We start from the raw sequence: 22,439 nt of genomic DNA, 5'->3' as shown, positions 1-22,439 counted from the left end.
GCGCACACAAACCCTCTCTAACCCTGCACCCTCCCAGTCCTCGGAGTCCTTCCCCCGTTTACTGCTTGGCTGAGCAAATCGCCAGTGTTTGGCTGAACACAACTTTTAACCCTTTAACTGCATATATTTTGGCACAACAAAACACAAATGCCATTTATATCATGCACTTTTTCACACAGACGCATGGGCACACACGCACGCACGCACACACACACACGCACTTGCTCTAAACTTTCCACTAAGGAGGACATTGCGTGACAAATCCCACATCCTCTTGCTGCATTTGGATAATCTGCCTTTTAAAATACGGATACACACACACGGGTGTACACCGGCTCCCTAAGAATTCGGTCGATGTTACAGACCCGGAGTTTGTGTGCGAGTCAGCGGGTGTCCGGGCTGTAGATGTAGCGTAGCCCCCTCTCTGTGTCGGCACTGTGAGGGTCTGGCTGGCCGCATTTTAATCGTTTAGTCCCTGTTAAAGATTAATGATATATTGATCTCCAGCCCCACAGGATGCTGTGTGAGTGTGTGTGCGTGCAAGCTCTTATGCATGTTTGTGTACGTGTAGCTTTATCTGTTTATAGAGGGCTCGATACCATTTTGGTAACCATTTAATTGCTGATAATTAGGGAGCAGGAGGCTTTTCTCTCCTGTGTCCATCTCAAGCGCACGTAAACACAAAATGGCGCACAATATACACACACACTCAGACACACTCTCACAGCTTGCTTCTCTTTAAGCCTCCTTGAAATCCCCAAGGTAACACGCTGTGAAAACGCAATGTGGAGAAAGCCAAGGAAAGAAAAGGAATGGAGTGATGAAAGCTGGAGGGCAAAAAGCAAGGCAGGGGCTGGAGGCTTCAGCGAGGAAGAGGGGATAACACTGCGATAGAGGAGGGAAATGAAAATCTAAATCAGGGGAATATCCTGCTGGCACCGAGGACAGAGGCCGAGGAAGAGAGGGCGAAAGATGAGAAAGGGGAGGTGGAAGGAAAATAGATGAAAAAAGGGGGGTGGGGAGGAGTGGAGGGCAAGTGGGAAAGGAACAGTTGAGGGGAAGGAACAGAGGCAGGCAGAGGGTGGAGAAGAAGAGGAGCGGTTGAGTGAGGAGCAGGAGAGAGAAGATGATAAGAGATGAAAAGGCCCGTCTGAGATGGAGGAAGTACAGTAGGGGCTTAGAGGCTCTGGGTTTGTTTCAGAAGTCCAACACTGATGTCAGTGGGTGCACCTCTTGGCTTTCATGGTACAAAAGAAGTGAGTGTAAGTGTGTCGCTTTTATGTGATTTCCAATGCAGCAAGGAATCTACTCTGCTGCGCCTCCTTGTGGCTGCTGTGTCAGGCTTTGTGTAGAAGTTTTGGTGACACAAAATCAGACTTTACATTCCGAAAGACTTCCCCTTTTATTGTTGAGTGTTTGATGAATTAATTACACTGGGTGCATTGGCGGGCCGCTGAAAGTCCCTGCTCTGCCCAGCGACTCACTGACTGTATCAGGATATGCAGAAAATCCCTTCCCTGTGATCTGCTTTGGCTTTCAGCCTCTAGCTTTGCCTTTATAATTCCCAAATACAGCCAAATCCAGAGGTTATTTAAGAAGACTTTGTGCATCTGTACTTTGATTAAATGATCACATTTGGAGCAGGAGTGCTGGTGTATTTGGGCAGCATTACTACCCATAAACGCTCTCCATTACAAGCTTTTCTAGCTTGTTGGCTCTGTGACCTTACATTTGTGAGTGCACATGCGGGTCCCACACACTGTAGCTTAAGACAGGATAAAAGCTGTTGAGGTAGTAAACTATTATGTTGCTTAAATACATACCAGATCCTTTTGACTATTAGGGAAAGAATAAAGCTGAGAGTGAAAAGCTCACCCACCCACATCTGACTCTTTTTGCTGCATTGCCCATGGCGCAATGTTGACCTAATATCAACTGTGTCTGTTTTGTTAAACACATTCAAATGAGTAGTACTCAAGCCTATGGGACATAACACTGTTTCTCATACTGTGGCACACAAACACAAAAGCTGCGTGGGCTATTGGGTTCACTATCAAAAGATTGCAGTCAAATCAAAAGGTCTTAATGGACGCAGCAGTGCACATATGCACTCACTTCTTTGCACTCAATGGTGCTCATGTATTCCTATCAGTGAGTAATGTCTTTAATAAACATGCCTGCATATGCCCTGCATCTTTTCGCCGCATTGAACACTGTTCATGAGGTCAATATTTCCATACTTCCTCATACGATGAACTGCATTCATGATTTATCTGGGCACAAACACACACACACACACACACACACACACACACACTGTCAACTAATTAACAGACATGCTTTAAACAATAAAACAGTTTGCGAGGTGGCGTAAAAAGTTTACAAATAGTAACATTCATGGTGTTTCTGGTTTTTCCAAAACTGTCCTAATGTGTTCAGGCAAGTGGTAAATATTCAGATCACTGAAGAAGGGGGGGGGGGGGGGGGGGGGGGGGGGATATTAAAGAATTTTTCCAAAGTCCAGTTACAGGTGATTTTACGAGGATGTGTTCTTGCTATCTGACCTCTTGCAAGTGAACCATGGCCTCCATCCAGACCATTAGTCAGACACAATCACACAGCTTCATAGCAGATTAGTCTGCTGTATTAGGACTTAGAGCTCTATTAATGTAATCCCTCTGTTTTAGTGTGGCCTGGGTTTAGGGGCTTACGTGTGCACACGCAGACACATACACACACATGCACACTTACTTTTAAATACATGTATGCACACACACACACATACAAGCTGTTTGGGTTATGGAGTTCACAATCAATGGATTAAGGTGAAATTTAGATAGTAGTTTAATGGACGCAGCATTCTCTAAATGTGTGTCCTCTGAACAATTGTGCAAACATGTGATGTGTGCAGAGTGTTCTTCTTCCTTCTCCTGATTAATCCATACTCACCCCCCTCCTTTTTTTTTTCTTTGGAAGCTGTATTTGACTGTGTTCTTTCAGCTCTGTGTGTTTTTCTCTAGATTAATTATAAATGTCTCTCCTAGGGCCGACGAGATTGAGATGGTGATGACAGACCTGGAAAGAGCCAATCAGGTAAATTTGCTCAGTGTAATGCTACATTTGTAAATGTATCCATTTTGAATGGAGTAAATTTAATCTAGTGATTTATTTATTTTTTCTCTAATCATCAGATGTCAAAACCAGCCAAAATGATTTGTGTAGACCTTAATCCAGAGTTCTACGGTGCTCAATTTTTGTTCAACAACCATATGACCCAGTGGCAAAGTAGCACTAGGTGACCTGTTCCTTGATTTGGCTAAACATAGGCCTTGAACAGTTTTTCAAGTTCGCCCCGCACACGCTGTCTCGCTGCTGTAAATATTCACCAGAGCACCAAGTGTGCATTAATCTGTACCTGAAAATAGTTCTGAACAAATGCACCATTTATACAGCTTTCAGTAACATCAGTGTCCAGCTGTTTGAAGGAACTGTGGAGCTTTTTCTAAAAACGCTCTCTGTATTTTTGACCCTGTCTGCCTGTTTTTTAGACGACCAGGTTTGGTCTTTTGTTTACGGGATTTTTTTTTTTGACGGTTCGGATCATTTGTGCTTTCAGGATCACATTCAGATTTTAAATTTTTTTTAAATTTTCTACCTATTCACAATCAATAAAGTGTGCGCAACTTAAACAAGTGATGACTTACTTATCCCGGTGATTGTAGCTGTTTGTTTTACATGTTTACTACACACCTACCACACCTACCCATACAGCTGAAATAAGCCCCCTAGCATGTCCTCTGCCCTCAAGTTGTAAATATTCCTGTGGTATCTGTTAATGTCATTGTTGTTAACTTTCATTGTTAGCCCAAGAGTAGGATTTGTGGTTTAAGGGGTAGCATAGGCATGTAATGTTAATATTAGCCTAAAGGTTAACGCTCCAACTATAATGCCACACATCCACAAACACACACACTGTTCACACTTCTGATTTGAGGTTTACAGAGGGTGACAGCATGGCCTCCAGCTCAGTCAGACTTTTTATAAGCTTTTATAGGAAGAAAATGGAAAACAGGATTTTTCTTTGAGACTAGCGCTCCATCTCCCACCCAGTCAATAACAGCTCTCAATATGGTTGCAATTAGGAACACTGTGGAATCGGCTCCCTGTAACTCCTAATGATGGCAAGTTGGCCGGTGTTGCAGATGATTCCCAACTGGAGAATGGTGGTGTGGTTATAAATTTGAGGCAGTGGGTATTATCTCAGTTCTCGGGAATGATTTAAGAAGTATCCAGTCTTTGTTGTCATCCTTCTCTATTACTCAAGCCTCCTTCATCCTGTAATGTACGTGTGTTTACTCTGTAAGGGTTCGGCCTCGCTATACAGCCACACCACAGTTTGATGGTAGGGGAGACTTGTGTAATGGAAAATGTTTTCACTTAGATTTTTATGACTTTTTGCTCCATGCTTATGCAGTGCAGTGAATTCAGCTGTGTACTCGGCAAAATGATCTATCCAGTGAAGAAACACGCCATCACAACCTACGTGGTTGTCGATGACTGCATCCCCCTGACTAATAAATTGACACATTTCACATAGTGTGGTTTGCATGTTGTGGCTCGGCTTGTTTAGATCTGCATCTGTTTAATATGTTTGAAAGGTTTCGAAACGGCTAACAGGTCGTTGGGACTGGTTGTGAGTGGGGGGGGGGGGGGGGGGGGAGAGAAGAGACAGCGTTTCCACACCAATTAATGCTAAATTGAGCTACATCAAACGGCTCAATTTGACTTCAGATTTGGTTCTGCAGTGTAAGAAGCCTCGATGCAGGATCTTCCTTTTACATCAATTTGTTCTCTTCCAGCGAGCAGAAGCGGCTCAGAGGGAGGCGGAGGCGCTCAGAGAACAGCTGTCCTTGAGTAACCAATCGCAGCAGCTCAGCAGCCCGGCGAGGGCCGACCCCGACACGGTAACACGTTTTATTGATTCGCTGGATTGTTGACAAAAATGTTGATAGGCTCAAATTTAGCTTTATATAAGTGTTTGGTTGATGAAAGCTTTAATCTCAACAGTAACCGTTTCTAAAGTGGCATCATGTGATTGATGCATTGATTAACTCATTTATTGGACAATAGACGCATGAAACCTCCAACAGTATCAACTTGTCTTCAGTGCCAAGTGTTTGGGATTTTTTTTGGATTGATTACCTGGTTATTATCTGAATGAGGACAGCATAGAGTGCTTAAGTCGAACGTATGTGAAAGTAGAACTTTGTATGGACGCATGAACAAAATGGTTGTAGGTTGTAACAAAAATGTTTTAAGAAGCTCTTTAAATCAAACTGCTGACTTATTTGGCCTGTAGGAACAGGCTGCAGAGGTGGCATCCCACTCAACTCTGGAGGCGGAGCTCAGGGCCAAAGAAAGGGAGACCGCCCAGCTGGTGGAGGATGTCCAGAGACTGCAGGCCAGCCTGACCAAACTCCGAGAGACCACCACTTCCCAGATCACACAGCTGGAGCAGCAGCTTAGCAGCAAGTCTGCAGTTCTCAAGGTACCAACAAAACACACACAAGATTTTTCATTTATTTTGTAGCTATTTTAGCCATTAATCCAGAGTTTTGTCTTTTTTTCATTGCTTTGCTCTGTATTCTAATAAAACTTGTAGCTTTATTTGCATTTACTCGCTATGTTCTTGTATCTAGAGTTCAGTGAAAGTCATGTCAGTTTAGTTTCATTAGCTGTCATTTATTTTTAATTTGTAATCCGCAGGAACTGGAGGAGAAACTGGAGAAGCAAGCTGATTATGAGGAGGTGAAGAAGGAGTTAAGGTGAGACGCAAACTGAGGCATGTGTGTGGGTCTGACCAGCATGAACGTATTTACTGCATGTGCCTGATGTTGTTAACATTGTCAAACTTGCCTGTCTTCATTTCAGATGTAAAACTCAATTGATTGCCCTTCGAAAGTGAAGCTTTGTATTGTCTCGCTTGCTTCTTGTCAATCTGTTACTGCTTTGTCCTTGAAAAGACAGAAATATTAAAGTTAGCATGCTATTTTACAGGTGTGTGTGTGTGTGTGTGTGTGTGTGTGTGTGCGCAAATGTTATTGTTGGAGCATGATAGTTAATTTTTTTTCATTGTTCTCTCAGTATCCTCAAGGCCATGGAGTTTGGAACATCAGATTCTGTGCAGGTAAAAGAGACACTGAGTACTTAAATGTGGCTCTTAAGTTATTAACAAAGTTATCGGTACACATGAACATCTAAGGAGTAAGTCAGAGGAAAGGTGAATCCAAAAGGTTTATTTTGATATCCTTCCCTCCTCTCCTCTTCGTCAGGATTCTTCCAAACCTCTGGAGGTGCTGTTGCTGGAGAGGAACCGTACTCTTCAATCAGAGAGCGCTGCTCTGCGCATCGCCAACACGGAGCTGAGTGGTAAGTCTGCCCAAATGTGAAGAGATTGTAAAGACCGGTTTCTTTACAAAACGTACAACTCTAACCAGAAATGAAACGAAGAAGCTGAGTCCAAAGTTCACAGATGTTTAGCTTCCGGTGAGGCTATGCAGGTATGTAGAGCGACAGCAGAGAGTGAGTCAGGGACGTGCATCCATGACCAGTGGCACAGAAACGTTTCTCTGAACATTTCTGATGGTGTGCTTAATCACACAAAATAAAGAAATTGGAAAACTGAGAAATTGTCTCCCTAAAAGCCATAGTTAATTTTTATTCCCCAGCATGTAAAACAATGTTGTTTCATTCTGGAGTGAAAAAAGGAACGATGAACCATGCAAAAGTTAAGGCAGCGTCAGGCATTTGAGCTATTCTGAAAGTCTGAACTCTTAATTAGCTTGTTAACATTGTTAGCATTATTGTTAGGAAAGGTCAGGTGATGCATATTTAAAAGAAATCCTCTGGCACCAGTGAGCAGAAGTAAAATGAATGCAGAATTTCATACAAAGACTGACCTGATAGTGGGTCAGTCATGCTGTGGTAGATGGAAGAATGCTGAAAAGCAAATGCTTGCTACCAGATGATGATTCTGCAAACCCTGCAAAATCACCAATCCTGACTTTCCTCAGGAGGCTCTCGGATAAGATTTTACCTGGAACCTCTCAGTCCCTTAACCCCATTCAGACTATGTGGATATAACTCGAGAGCAGCGCCTGCACGACAGCCAGAGACTCTGACAGAACTAGAAGTTGTTTTAGGGAAGCTCCATGCACACATGGAGTGAAAGACACTTAGCTAAATAATGTTAACAACCAATGGTCCTTCTAAAGACGATCTTAGACAGTACTGACCGTGAAGGGTGCCAAAGCTTTTTGCTTGGGGAACCTTTCCTTTTTTTCTGCACAGAAACAGAGATGTTGACCTTGCACGGGGAACTATTTTTATGCCACTGCAAATGTGTGTTTGCCTGAAAGTTCTTTTTCTCTGAGAATACTTTGATGTTTGTTAATGTTTACGGGGATTATTTCAATTTTGGCACCTCCATCTACATGTTCATTGGTTGAAAAATGAGAAGTCTCTTTCTCGTGGTACAGAAATGTGGTTGTTTTAGCCCCACACTTCACGGAGAAGAGGAAAAAGCATCTGTTGAGTGTTGTAAATCCCCCGGCAGGTGGTCATCCTGAACGGTAAAAAATAAAAAATTGCGCTACACAAAAATGAGGACACCATACTATTCCCCCTACATCGGGACTCTTGCCCTCTGAAACAGTGTTTATGGGTTTGAAATGTCATTGCTCTAGGCTTGAATAGTTGAATAGCTTTGAATTGATTAACATTCACAGTAAGGGGAGCTTACTGTCTCATTCAATCATGTTAAGTCTCAGTGGTTATGCATTAGAATAATTCTCCCAAGCATTCATCATCAAGCTGTATTCTTGTAGTTACAAGACTATGGAAATATAGTTTGTGTTTCTGGTGAGTGTATAAAATTGAAGTCAGTCTAACTTTGAGACTGCCGACCTGTGAAGTCTCCATTTTTTTGGAGACGTGAATCTGTTTTCTTGTTTTGGCCATAAAAATTGTTTATGAAAAAAATTGTATTGCCCTTTTTTTGTACCTGGATGTATTTTTTTCATGAACAAAGACTGTGATTCTGCATCTCCCACGGATTAAGACCGGCGCTTAAGAACGTGCGACAGCATCAAGAAAGAGGACTCGCTTGGTGTTTTGGCTATCTAAGGACATCTTTTTACTCTGTCCAGTTATGTTTCTGCTCTGCCTGCACGAGAAAGAGAGAAGGAGCTTTGGGCCAAGCTAATCTACCCAAGTGGCACAGTGACAACTGTTTTTGTTTACCCTCTGTTTTATTTTCTTCCAGGCTGTGGCTTACAAGAAAGGTTGAAATCACAAATGCATGGGCACTTTGTCTGGGGGGGGTTGGCAAAAAAGGAAAAGAAAGTTCACTAATTTGGAAAAGACTCGACTAAGATAACTTTCAACTTCTTTATTTATTTATTTTTTCTTGTTTTTGGAACCCCTTTTTTGTTGACTCCCCCATAATGCATAGTGTGTTTGACCTTTCTTGTAGGGTCAGCCGGGCGAAAAGGGACAGAAGGGTCCACAACGAAGGAGGAGACGGTGAACAGCAACCCATCTTCCTCGTCCCCTCCTCCCCCTCCCTCTCTCCCCTCCTCCTCTCAGCTTCCCCTGTCTCGCACTCATACAGACCCCCTCAACACTGCCACCACCAGCAGCAGCGAAACGCACCCTTTCACTCCTACGGGCATTGGACAGGACCTCTACTCCCCTGTGTTCCCTCTGGTGGGTGGTAAGATGGCTTTGAACTCTCTGATTCAGCGGCAGCTGCTCCAGACCTTCTACTCAAAAGCCTTGCAGGAGTCGTCTGGAATCCACAGTGGGGCTCTACTGTTCACCCCCTTCACTCCAACCCTCAGCTCCATCCCTACCTCCACCCCTGGCTCAGGGTCTGCTGCTATCCCTCTGGCAGCCAGCAGCCCCCAGCCACCCCCAGCCAGTCCAGATATGGTTCCTGTGAATGGGAGCAGCACTGCGGGCAGCGCCCCGTCCCCATCACCCAGCCACTCTGACGCTACCACTGGCAGTGTTTTGGATGGGGAGGACATGGACACAGCAGAGATCGCTAGACAGGTGAAAGAGCAGCTGATCAAGCACAACATAGGCCAGCGTGTGTTTGGCCACTATGTGCTGGGACTGTCGCAGGGTTCAGTCAGTGAGATCCTGGCTCGACCAAAGCCGTGGAACAAGCTAACCATCCGGGGGAAGGAGCCCTTCCATAAGATGAGGCAGTTCCTCGCCGATGAGCAGAACATCCTCGCACTGCGCAGCATCCAGGGACGGCAGAGAGGTTAGTCTGTGTATCTTTAATGTGTCTGTACGTGGAGGAGTGTGTGTGTGTGTGAGCGTGTGTCTTGTTTGTGTGTGCGCGCGCACAGCCTTGCATAGAGCCATCGATTAGCTTGTCAATATGGACTAGCTTTTTCTTTTCTTCCTCTGTCCTAACTCCCATTCTGTGCCACACCTGTGTGTTTTTGAATGAGTTCCTAGTCACGCACTGATCCCAGGAGACTCTCCTAGCTATTGTGATCAATACAGAAACCTTTCACACGTCAATAGTATTGATCGATGGGAACTAGGAGGAAGGCAGAGGTACTGTTAACTGCGGGTAGATTCGATTAGCCTGGGCCTGCTTTTCTTAACGCATCAGGACATTTCCGATTTAAGGTGGTCTCAGTGGTACAAAAACTACAACAAAATTTACCAATGAGTCATAGACTGTCCATGTTAGGCAAATGCTGCACTTTGTATGGCTCTGTCTGAAACCTGCTCTTCAGTTATGAATCCTCACCAGTCTGTTTCAGTTGTGGTTTTCATATTTCAGTTTGAGTTGAAGTTTCGCTCCCACTGGGGCCACAGATGTTTAAGATGAATGCATTTATGGCACTCTATAATGTGCATTGGCTGGAACAAACACTTCCTGTGTTCGTACAGTACCGTAAGGCACCATATAGTCTAGCCGTAAAAGACGGAGAAGAAAAAAAAAAAAACACACAAGTGCTGTAACATAGTGTGTGGTATATTGTTTTTAACAGAGGGCTCAGGCCAGCCCCAGCTTAGCCGAATGTTTCAGGATGTTCCGAAGCGGAGAACCCTCTCTGATACAGCTTCACACACAGGTCTGTCCCCTTCACATGCACAGATTCTAGCACGTTCTGTCTGTGTGGCATGTTTGTGTTGGGGTGAACTGTATCCATGGTATGTGTGTGTGCGTGTGTTGCCGTTTATTAATTGCGGGCAGGCATACAGATATAAATGTGCCTTGAACGTAACCGCACAGTTCCAGTGACTTGCGTCAAAGGAAAAGCTAGCATGTGTTTTTAGGGTTTTTATTGGTAGTTGTTATTCTGAGGGGAGCTTTTATTTTTACGAACCCTGTAGCACGTGTGCATGTGTACACTCCAAAGGGAACAGAGAAATTAGGACCATTACTCCAGTACAGTTGCCTTGTAGCTCAGTGGTGGGAATGTCATTCTTTGTGTGCTACAGTGTAATTATTCCATGTCCTTGTATGCTCCATTATTGTTTTCTTTAAATACTCTGTTGGTTATCTCTGCTTTTTAATCTCAACATGATTTCTCATCTCCTCCCATTCCCTCATCCTTTGCTTTCAGGTAACATCACTGCTCGTGTCCGTACCCCAGAGGCCGGTTCAGATGAAGCTATCAAATCCATTCTGGAACAAGCCAAAAGAGAGCTGCAGGTGCAGAAAGCTGGTGAGTTGTAGTTTTTTTTTTCTTTTTCTCCTCTCTAAAGGAGTCAGAGCATTAAAGATTGCTACATCATGTCTGGGTTATTCATGAGGGCCTTTTTCTTCTCCCTCAGTAGACTTGTCCCATGCTCAACCATCATATGCGGGACTGAAAGGAGGGGGTGGGGGTGGAATAGGAAGTGGAGGAGGCAGCGGATCAGACGAAGCCATCCGCTCCATCTTAGAGCAAGCACGCAGAGAGATGGAGGCTCAACAGGCTGCACTGGAACCCATACTCAAAGCTTCCTCTTCATCTTCCTCCTCAGCATCACTATCTCAGAGGGACATCCTGAGCTCTCCTCTCACTGCCCCCCTCCCCCCGTACAACCCCCTGGCACTTTCCCTCAAGAAGCCTCCCAGCTCCCTCTTGTCCTCGCCCTCATCCCCCTCTCCAATCCTGGACTTCAGCTCTGGTGTGAAGAGAGAGGGCCGAGCTTCTTCAGGGATCGACATGTCTGTTGACGGAGCGTTCAGGCTGGGTCGCGCCTCTGAGGGTTCAGCCCGCTCCGCAAGTGCCGGAGGGGTGGGTTACTGGAGGGAGCAGTGGTGGAGCAACATGCATTCAGACCCCCGAAGGACCTTGTCCAGCCATACAGGAGAAGAGAACCACAATCAGGAGGATTCCAAAGAGGTGAGGGCAAAATAAACCTCTGTGTGCGCATCTTCCTCCCTTTGCCACTGCTGTTTTTACTCCAAAGTGGTTCGCATGCCTGAGCCATTCCCTTTGTGTATGTTCTAGGGAATATTGAGTGACAGTCTGTCTCGACACAAACCGTGGAACAAGTTGAACCAGAGGAGCAGAGAGTCATATCTTCGCATGCAACCATGGCTCAATGGAGACCAGGGGCAAAACGCACACATCCAGCAAGCTCAAAACCAAGGTAAACAAATGACACGTGCACACATTCACCAGCACACGCTGTACGGATTCGCACAACCACGCCATCATCGGGCCGAAGATTAATCTGAAAGGCTGATTAGAGCTGGTGGCAAGTTGTTGCTGTCAGTCTGTCACTCACCCACACCCACATGCGCCCCCCCCCCACTCCTCTCCTCCCTGCTACCCATCCCCTCCCTTGTACCACCACCACCCCACCCCCCACCCACCATCCCCAGTGCTGTGGCAGTGTCAGCCAGCAAGCTGCTGGTTTGTCATGTCATAGACAAGTTAGTGTTGCAGCGCCAGATGGCAGCTCTGTATGTGTGTGTATGTGCGTGTGTGTGTCTCTTTTTCTCTCTGGGGGTGTAAACAGCAGCTAATGTACACTGACAGCTCCTCATGACTGCTCTCTTCCAGCCTGCTGAGCTGCACAGCAGTACTACACAGACAGAGACAGGGAGATGAAGGAATAAGAGGTGGAAGCCAAAAAAGCTTCAAACTGAAAATTTAAGCACCTTTTGCTGTTTTAACGGGAGTTAAATTAGCTGATGTGGTTTGACTGAAGTTCCTCCTGATCCCTGTGGGGAGTGGAGATGAAACTGTTTTCTTACAAAATGGAGCACATCACCTAACCTGTGCGATCTTTGTCACCCTGTCTGTTCTCCTCAAGCAGAGGGTACTCCCAAGACATCAGCAAGCTGCAGCCCCGCTCCTGAGTCGCCCCTCAGTTCAGCAGAGGAGTCTGTCAATGGTCTCAGTGGGGATCCACTCGCGTCACAGTCCTCCAGTCTCAAACCTCCATCTGAAGATCCATCGGGTGGGGAGTCTCAGCCCGGTACCCCACTTCCTCTACCAGGTCACTCGGGTCTCAGCATCCAGGAGATGGTTGCAATGTCTCCTGAGCTTGACACTTATGCCATAACCAAGAAGGTTAAGGAGGTGCTAACTGATAATAACCTTGGTAAGAAATGTGAGGAGCTTATTTGCTTCTTTGTCTTTATCGAGTTCAGTTGAACTTTATCTTTCCCCCTTCCCCCCTATTGATGAATTCTTCAGGCACTGAATCAGTTCACTGAAACGATTGTTTTTTTTTTGTTTTTTTTCTTTTCTTGCCCAACTAGGCCAGCGTCTGTTTGGGGAGACCATCCTGGGTCTGACTCAGGGGTCTGTCTCAGACCTGCTTGCTCGGCCCAAGCCCTGGCACAAGCTGAGCCTAAAGGGTAGGGAGCCCTTTGTCCGCATGCAGCTTTGGCTCCAGGACCCACACAGTGTGGAGAAACTCATGGACATGAAACGCCTGGAGAAGAAAGGTGTGTACCAAAAGCTCAATGAGTAGGAAGGAAATTGGAGTCTATATGACACTGCGTGCTGTCAGAAGTGATAAACAAACTGCTCATAGAGAAGGCTTCATGTTATCTGCTTCAGCTTCCGCTTATTTTATAAATACATTCATAAAAAAAAGCAGCAAGCAGCGGCCTTTGAATCACACATACACATACACATCTGCACACACAATATCCTTTGTGCAGGACAGCAGAGCATGTTGTGCAGATCACAGTCTTCTTGGTGTGATGTCAGTACCAATCAAGACCGCAGACATCACATACTGTATTCGATGTGACAGCTAGGGGACTGCCGGGGGCCTGCTTACTCACAGTCATCAGCACTCCTCTTCATCATAGTCATCGTCATAATAATCATCAGTGTCTATAAGCTAGCATCTTTATCATTTGTTAGCCCATAAGGTCACTCCTTCCTTCTGCGTTCTTCCCTGGCTACGGGATTTGTGAAAGAATCAGCAAAGCCAAGAGGTCTCACCCTCCTGGTGGCCTCAGATTGACCCCTAACTGCTCACCCTAAGCACTTGTTTGAACCTGCCAGTGGGCACAGTCATTCAGGATCAGTTTACCTTACTGATGCTGCAAACTACACACAAGTGCAAAATACAAAACTGACCTTATGTCCGTCTGTGTGGAGGGGCTTTGGACCAATGGGGTTGTTATTGACCAAAAGTAATGCATCCAAATAGCAATGGGCAACGGTCGTGGCCACCAGCAGAGCCCAGAGGAAAGACATGGACCTAATCTGGAGTAACCATATTTGACCTCTCGTTCTTGTGGTACAAGCCTGCAAGGCAGCACACAACTTTTGTAGTGGTCTAACCTTGCTTTCAGGGGTTTTTCCCCTGCAAACACTAATATATCTGGCAGCATGTATCGGGGTTGAGGAAATGTCAACCTCATGCGAAGCTGCCATGAGCTGTTCATTTTCAGCTGCTGGTGCCTGGAGTAAATGGTATGGCTTGTTTGCTATAAAATGGAAGGGATGCGTTCCTTTTCAGAATTGGTGAGAAAGACGAGACTCCCACCTAGTGGCCGATGAGGATGCTCTTTCTTTTTTGCATCTTCAGCTCCACCAGAAGACGGTTTATCTCCAGCTTCTGATATATAGACAGTTTTCTTGGCTTTCATTCTCTAAATTTCTGTTCTTATGCCAGATTTTTCTGACATAATGACACATTTTCTTCCATTGAGAGATGTGTTATATTATGGCAGTCTCTAAGTCTTCCCTACCTTCACTGTAGCTGGTTCAAAGCCATCAGCAGTGAATCTTCTCTTCAAGAAAAGATCCTAAGTTCCCCTCTTATTGACCTGACTTTGTTGGTTATCAGTGAAACAGTGAAAAGGATTTTAAGACTCTCTGCAGTGATTCTCTTTAAACTCTACATGAAATGCATTGATAAAATACAAGAGTTAATCCTAACAATTCCATCAAACTCCTCTTTTCTACTTCACTTAGACTGTTAATCAGTTGATCTCATCAGTAGATTGGTTAGAATCTGCCACATTTGATTCCAGAAACATCCACCGATACGCTAATGCTTTGGGTGCATGCAGTTTGTTAATGAAATGAGGCGTTTCCTCATAGATTTTGAATTTATTCTGTTTAAAGCACCTTTTGTTTTAAGATCTTTTGCCGTTTTATTCCGGCCAAAAAACGCCTTCTAACATTTAGCTTTTGAGTTCATTGGGAGAGTATTTCATGGGCATTCAGTTCCGTATCAAATGACTCTGCAGTTTTAATCAGCTCCAGCTCGGCTCGACATAATTTGGAACGCAAGACCCCCGTGTACATGCCAATTTTCACGGATGCTGCAGTCAAAGCAAGAAAAATGGGCACAGTTTTAGCCCACAGAGTCCCGATGGTAAACTCACTGCTGCGCACAGCAGGAAAGGATTTAATCAGTTTGTTTTATCAGGTCTATCCGCATTTTAAACCGCTGTATAAATGTCCTACATATGGTAAAATAAATGATTCTCATTGCATTTGGTATTGGTGACAGTATTGGTGAAACTCTTGTCTTGAATACTGACTTCATTCTGTTATTTTTGTGTCATTGTCCAGCCTACATGAAGAGGCGGCTCAGCTCCCTGAGTGACAGTCATTCTGTGGACGGAGGTTTGATCGGGCAAGATTACGTGCAGGGCTCCCAGAGCCCGGGACAACAGCACTTAAAGAAGCCCAGGGTGGTGTTGGGTCCTGAAGAGAAGGAGGCACTAAAAAAGGCTTATCAGCAGAAACCCTATCCCTCCCCTAAAACCATTGAGGAGCTGGCCTCCCAGCTCAATCTGAAGACCAGTACTGTTATCAACTGGTTCCATAATTACAGGTCAGTATGAAACTCACTCTGATTAGACATGGAAAGGAATCCTTGTTCCAAGGTGGTTATGTTTCACAACCTGAACTTCCAGAACTTGTTTCTTCAACAGGTCACGCATTCGAAGAGAGCTCTTCATAGAGGAGATTCAGGCAGCTGGAGGAGTTGGGCCTGGCAGTGAAGGGGGATCTCCCTCTCTCCGTGGGTCCAAGTCGGGAGAAGGGGACAGCTGTGATGGGACAGAATCTGAGGGCACAGTGGAAACACGCCAGGGATTTGGCATTGGTCTGGAGGATCACAGAGGAACATGCAAAGACCACGACATGGAGGCTGAGTCTGAGGCAGGGGGCTCCAATAATTCCCCTGCCCAGTTAGACTGCACCACCTCAGGCTTAGCCGGGCCAGGCTCCAGCTGTGGACAGAGTGGACTGGGGCTCTTCAGCCTCACAGAGGCATCCTCCAGTAGCTCTGCCTCTAGTACAAACATCCCAGCCTCTGGCCCCGCCAGAAACCCCAGGGACAACAATCTGCGGAAGAAGAAAGCAGCCAATCTCAATAACATCATCCACAGGCTGGAGAAGGCTGCCAGCAAAGAGGATCCCTCAGAATGGGAGTTCTAGCTCCCTCTGACCATCCTTCATCCCTATCGTCTCATAACCTCACGACCTCTAACCTTGGACCCCTCCTGCTCTGTTCCAGTTGGAGAGTGGACACAGCCAAAGTCAAGCTCAGCAGCCATTTTTATTACATAGACGCTTTCCAAAAAGAGGAAAGAAACAAAGAGTGGTTGGCAAAACCCTTAAAAAGAAGATTTACTGAATACATAGAAGAACAAAATAAGAGAACTTAAGTGTCTCTCCTTTTTTTTTCTTTTTTTTTTTTTTAAAACTGAGTTTTGTTTTTGTACTGAGAAAAGCACTTAGCCGTCCTGCTGGCCTCTGGCCCTGCTGTACCTCCCCCTATCACCAGCCACTGGTGCACCAGACTGGTTAGTCCTGAGCTGGGGTCTGACCCACAGCTGGGGTCCAAACCCGGACTCAGTAACACAGGCAAGGCCTGACACAGCAGCTGTCACAGTGATAGACACTGATAGATGATAGATAGAGACAGGAACTCTCTTACAAGAACTCTCACTTTCTTAAAGGAGATTTTTTTCCGCTCTTCTTCTCACCTCCCAAGTGTCCACAAACCTCCCCTCACTCAGTGAGACGCCTCATTTTTCACACTGTAGAGTGACTGTTACAAACCCTTTGCCTTTTTCACTCACTGCGTGTGTTTGTATGTTAGGGGTTGCGTCAGTGTGCACCTGTGTGTGTGTGTGTGTGTTTTGTGTGTGTGCGTGCGTGTATGCACACTCAAAAAATGGTGTGTACGTTTATTCTCTTCTCAATGGCAGCATGTTTTCTTTTTTATGTCACTCCTACACTCTTTAGAGGGTAGTGGAAGGCCTGCCGGCTGAGCTGCCATGGTTACTGATTTAAGACAGATGAACTTTGACCTGTCGTGTCCCATATCCTATCCTGCTGACAGCCATGTGATGGCCAGAAGGATCTATAATTCCTCACAAATACAAGCACTCATCTGAAGAGGAAGGAAGGAAGGAACCCCTCTTTTTTGCCTCCTTAGACCCTTCTTTTTAGGATGAAGGATGATCTCCGTTTTTTGATACTGCAATTTGGTTGCCAATAAGAGATTGCACAGTCTATTGACTCTAAAGAGTACAAAATAGGGAACTTTAGGAAGCATTTTTAATTAGTACAAAATAAGAACAGAAAATAAGAGAATAACAAGTTACTGTTTTAAGAAAAAAACAAAACAAATTAAGAGTGGAACAATGTTGCGTTGTTGAAATACGATACAATGAATTCACGTAGTACTGTAGCTGTCTGACATGGTGATACTATACGTGTCTCTTGTTGTTTTAGGTTGTGCACGTCACAACTGTACCCAGCACTGGACCTGCTGGGGGGGGGTGCGTCTGCACCGCTGACGAAACTTTCTTCTGTTCACAAACACATCTTTTTATAGGCCAAATCAGGAAGAGTGTGTGTGTGTGTGTGTGTGTGTGTGTGAGAGAGAGAAAGAGCTTTGTGTGTGTGTGTGTCCTCTTGTGTGCATTTGTACTTGCCTGCATGTAAGTCAGGGTTGAGGTCAATTCACTCAATTTTAAAAAGTAGATTATGAAAAATGAAACTTGTTTTAAAAAAAAAAAAAAAGGGGGGGTGGGTTTAGCAAATGAATAGCTGAACTTTATCAATGTGTCCTTTCTGCTAGTCGCCGTCAAAGTGAGTTCACCCCAACCCTGGTATAAGTAGTTGCCACTCTCCTCCAGTCTATCCTGTATCCAGGGATGTAAGTCTTTTGCATTGAATTCTACTGTATACACTACAAACTATAAGGCATATCACCTCCTCCCCGTCCCACACAAGCCCTCAGTGCCTGTCAGCCCACTGCCTCCCCTTTGTGTGTGCAAGAGTTTGCGTGGATGCATGTCCATGCATGCCTGTCAATACATGCGTGTGCACATGTGTGCGAGATTGAGGAGTGTTCAGTGTTTCCAATGAGTGGGGTCATATTTCGTATCTACTTGCACACACTACTAGTGCACAACTGACACCCTTCTTTAAGCTGTTTGATGCGTTACCATTACATTAATCTTCTCACAAAGTAGTGTAATACTATGATTTACTGTAGCTTGGTTTTATTGCTATTTTGCATTTATAGTTTGGTTTTTATTCTGCTTATTTATAGGTGCTGTATTTTTCATTTAATGTCTTATCATATGAGTTGTCTATTTTTTAAGGGATTATACTGTTCCTGAGGGCAAGTAACATTTTTATTAGACGTATAGACTGCCGGCAGTATTGGTTAATATTTACAAAGATGTACTAGTTCTCATTTGTTTGTATATTCATGAATCCTAAAGTTTAGTGTCATTTCAATAGCTTTGAATATGTGTTTGCTACAGTTCATGCTCCCATAAGCATAAAGCTCTTACCACAACTGTTATGCTCTTAAATTGCTAGCTAGAAAATCAAAGGACATATCAAGATCAGTGAATATATGATAGCCTATCTTTTATTTCTTGTTTTCTGTACTTGGATAATGTCTGTTTTTTTTTTTTTTGGTCTTTCCTTTTTTCCTTGGGCAAGCCCAACACTAATGCCCAGCAGGGCATGCAGCTTTCCTTAGCCAGACATTGCCCATTCATAAAATTACAGTAACGTAATAAACCGGTCCAAATTTCTACTCTTTGTCAAATAGGTCAAATGAAATTACCTAAACTTGAGAATGCATGTTAACTTGAAAGAGAGTCATATCTGCCAAATTGAGATTAGAGAAGTGTACCAGCTAGCAGGTGTGCTATGCCAGATCGAGCAGAGATAGCCAGCCTATGATTATGCAGAATTTCTATTGCAGTTATTAACAAAGCACTTAGGAGGATCTTTTTATGACTTATCTTGGACAGGGTCTGTAAACACTACAACAGCGTACCAATCCCGGGATTCTGGGAAGTGTTTGCCTTTTTTTTTTTTTTCTTCTTCTTCTTTTTTTTCTTTTCTTTTTTTTTTGGGAAAAAAAAAAAAGTGGTTGTAAACCAAGCACAGACTCTTATCCACGTCTTAACACTAAAAACGGAAGAAAATAAGGTGGCTGTACCCGTGTCTTCTCCACGATAAACTGCAATCCTACCCAGCAAACTCTTACTTCAAACTGCAGATGACTGTGTGACACAAAGGGCCGTCGTCCTGTACAGTTGTAGATATTATGAGTAAGCACCTGTTTTGGTTTCTATTCAGTCTCCTCAGTTTCTCCTTAAGCCTTCTCCCCTCCCCAACTGTGCGTCCACATAAATTGTCAGCCTGTCGAAAGATAACCGATAACAGCGTTGCACTGCGTTACGATGCTTGGGTAATGATTGGATTTTCTAGCGTCTCTGATAAATGTTCGTTTTCTTAAACATTGGCTCTTCGTGCGGACGACTGATGTGAGACATCCGTCCTCTGCAGCACACTGACGGCCTTCTGTCGGACCGTTAGGCTCTTACAACCACAGTGTGTTTTACAGTATGAGCGCTTGGGCCATCTTGCCATTTTATAGCCAGATCCATCAGCTCACCCTGAACCGTGTGAGATCATCAGATTTGTGCCTTTAACTGCCAAGCAGGGCACCAAACTAGTGATGTCATTAGACGTAGAAAGTTTCAGCTGACTTGTTCGTGTCTCGCACCCTGATCCAATTAGTTTCTCGTACACTTGATGTTGGTACTTAATGTTTTCTCGGCTCTCTGGAGAAGGTTCTGTATATTTGCTGGAGTGCAGGGAAGCGGTGACGGGAGGAAACAAAAGTTGTTTATTCTTCTGACTGAGCTGCAGTCACGTATCAGTCCAGGTCTTATTTCAGGCAGTTGTGTCCACCACCCCCCACCCCACAATGCATTTCTTTTGTTGTACATAAACTAACTAGCAGCGAAAGGCCAGAGCATTGAATGAAGGAGGAAGCATGCAGAAACAGCATACACTGTAATAACACTGAATTTATTCATGGGGCATTTTGTATTTTTTTTTCTCTGTCTGTGTCAGGTTTGCTGTGACATTAATAAACGGCACTACAGGTATTGATAATGACGTGTGCCAATTCTAATGGTTATTTGGAAAAGAGATGTGTAAATACAGTCGATCGAGTAGCTGATTGATTCACTATTGTCACAGTGTGCTTTTGTTTGAAGGCAGGAGGAGAGAAGGGACGATTCAGGACTTTTCCATGATCCACAGATATTTTTCTACAAATTTAAATCAGATGATTCTATACACTGTTGAATAACATTGTAAAGGTGTAACAGATGCTGTATATCATATCATGTTTTCTGAAGTCGTAAAGCTTTACTGTATGATCTGTTGAAGTAGTGGTTATTCATTTTACACATTTAGTTGTGATGGAAGCCCGAACAGCAGCACTGGTCACCATATTCAGGAGAAGAAAAAGAAAAAAAGGAAAAAAAAAGACAAAAAAAAAAAAAGAAAAACCTCAGATGTTTTTTGTAATACTTTTAGAATATATCTTATGAAGTGGGTTTTGTAAGGAAACACTTTCTGAATCAGTGGTGCTGTATGCATAGCACACTCAGTAACACATGTACACATAACACAGCACAATACACTCATCCTTTAAACTCTCCCTCCACTTGCGTGCGTTTTGTTTCTCCTCACTCACGTTGGCTCTTGCTAATTTTAAGTCTTAAGCCATTTCTTCGTCAAGTCTTCGGCTGCTTCGTGCTTAACTGAACAATTGCAACGGTCAAGAGTTCAGCTCTGGAACAATAAACATGTCAGTCGAATCTCGCGAGACTTAAAGGAAGAAGCAAAAAGCCAAATAGTGACGTAGTTATCCACTTCTGTTGAGAGGGTGCCGACAGATTTTTGTGTATTGCGACCCAGTGTTGTTGCTTCAGTTCACCCATAGCTTGAACCACAGTGTAGTCTGACAACCAAATGACCTGGGGAGATCTTTGCCCCCCTCTTTTGGAAAGCTTTAAGATGCTCGTTGAGGCTTTAGCAAGTACGGAGTGTTTTTAGATGATTTTTTATTTTTTTTTCTCCAGCCTGTCATCAACAACGTGGAAGTAATAATTCTCATAACTTCTCCCACTGCTTATTTTGTGAGCGTGTGTGTGCGCGTATGTGTGTGTTGTAGTACAAAAGGCTGCATGACTGTAAAGGGATGGTTACGTTTATGATTTATTTTTATTTTTCTTCTTTTAAACTGGTTTCTCCAGCACTTCTGTCACTCCTGAGATGCTTTTTTTTTTCCGTTCGTTTGTCTGTTTTTCCTCCTTCGGGGTATCCCTCCCTTCGGTTTTTCCTCATGTATCATTGTTTCTTTATCTTTCTATTTACTAAACGTATCATGTTGTTTGTTCTCAGCACTGTAAAACAGTCCCTTCTACAACATTGAAAAGCAATATCACTGTATGAAACGTTCACAATGTATTTGTTATGATTGACATTTGATTCATCATCATTATTATTCACATGCACCCTAGGTGTGATAATTGAAGTAAATCTCTTTTATACAAATACTAAAAGTGTGCTATTGGTGTCTTTTTTTTTTCTGTCTTTTTGAAAAAGAAATGCTTTGTCCAGCATGTTGGGTATTACAAGTATTCTCAGAGAAAAAGATTAGATTAGGAATATTTCAGAGTTTCAGAGGTGTTTTGGACAACTTCGGCCATGTTCAGCTGCTTCAGGTGAGTTTACTTGGGAACCACAGATAAACCCTTCAGAAAAATGACAAATCCACCTGAGAGATGATCTTAAAATTATCTCTCCTCTTGACAGGCCGTTACTCTGAGCTGCAGATGGAGTTTTCAGCTGCGGTGCGTACCAGTGCAGAGCAGAAGGAGCTGATCCTGAAGCTGGAGCACGACCTGAGCACCATCCAGGCCATGTCCTCCCTGTCACGCCCCGACGCTGATGGGTCTGAGGTCAGCGACATGAGTAACATCCCAGAGCCCATCAAGGAGGCCACTGCCATGTTTACCGGTATGTCCCAGTGTTAGTTTGAATCTTGTTTCAAATCTTATTGGGCAAAATGTTGGGAGCTGAACTGGAAGTTTCACAAAAGCAACTTCTCTGGGCCTCACCTTGACCAAGAGAGACCAAAAAATATCACTATTGAGGATTTTCTTTCTTTCAATGTTAACAATTGATAATAAAAAAACTGGATCAAATGACCCAAACTTGAACCCGTAATGTGTATCAATTCTCCGGCTACATAAAGCCGAGTGTTGGCCTTCAAGATCAGCTCAGAACTCACCAGAAATGTTCATTACTGACCTCATTTCTCTCTTTTCCTCTTGATAAATCTGCACTAAGTTTGTATCTGATCATGAACACTCACTGACTTGCAGTGCCTCTAAATTTGTGCTGCATTGTGTCTTAGTGTTAACAGAATAACAATGACAATCATTTGTGCACTTCTTTATGACACAACTGCTGTCATATTGCAAGAAATCCCGTTCAAATCTGTAATCCTGGAGAGTTTAAAGACCCGTCCCCCAGAAACCTATAATATTGGCCCTCTGCGATGATTAAATGTGATGACTGGAT

The 22,439-nt window shown here is 44.0% G+C and overlaps 2 protein-coding genes across 12 annotated transcripts in view; one reads left to right on the top strand and one right to left on the bottom strand.

The window, feature by feature from the left end:
* The window catches only part of snrpa (small nuclear ribonucleoprotein polypeptide A), a 286,754-nt gene that overhangs the window by 118,474 nt on the left and 145,841 nt on the right, over positions 1-22,439 (bottom strand). The window lies entirely within an intron of this gene.
* The window catches only part of cux1b (cut-like homeobox 1b), a 132,087-nt gene that overhangs the window by 32,707 nt on the left and 76,941 nt on the right, over positions 1-22,439 (top strand). For 3 of the 11 annotated variants that reach the window (XR_011917128.1, XM_072392369.1, XM_072392368.1), the window contains exons 9-15: positions 3,045-3,093; positions 4,860-4,964; positions 5,360-5,548; positions 5,767-5,825; positions 6,145-6,187; positions 6,333-6,429; positions 21,669-21,872. Coding sequence is in view for 10 of the 11 variants with exons in the window: in XM_072392369.1 (XP_072248470.1) it covers positions 3,045-3,093; positions 4,860-4,964; positions 5,360-5,548; positions 5,767-5,825; positions 6,145-6,187; positions 6,333-6,429; positions 21,669-21,872 (746 nt within the window). In the remaining variant the exon portion in view is untranslated. Of the gene's footprint in view, positions 1-3,044; positions 3,094-4,859; positions 4,965-5,359; positions 5,549-5,766; positions 5,826-6,144; positions 6,188-6,332; positions 6,430-8,533; positions 9,332-10,076; positions 10,161-10,655; positions 10,758-10,866; positions 11,424-11,531; positions 11,674-12,342; positions 12,634-12,793; positions 12,983-15,077; positions 15,343-15,442; positions 18,875-21,668; positions 21,873-22,439 lie in introns of those variants that run through there. The other 8 variants (XM_072392362.1, XM_072392367.1, XM_072392364.1 and 5 more) reach the window with 7 other exon arrangements.

This window comes from Leuresthes tenuis, unplaced genomic scaffold (genome assembly GCF_036924035.1).
Source record: "Leuresthes tenuis unplaced genomic scaffold, fLeuTen1.0.hap1 SCAF_9, whole genome shotgun sequence".
NCBI classification, from domain to species: domain Eukaryota; kingdom Metazoa; phylum Chordata; class Actinopteri; order Atheriniformes; family Atherinopsidae; genus Leuresthes; species Leuresthes tenuis.
The sequence above is the reverse complement of the archived record's forward strand: the minus strand, read 5'-3'. Positions and strand labels throughout refer to the sequence as shown.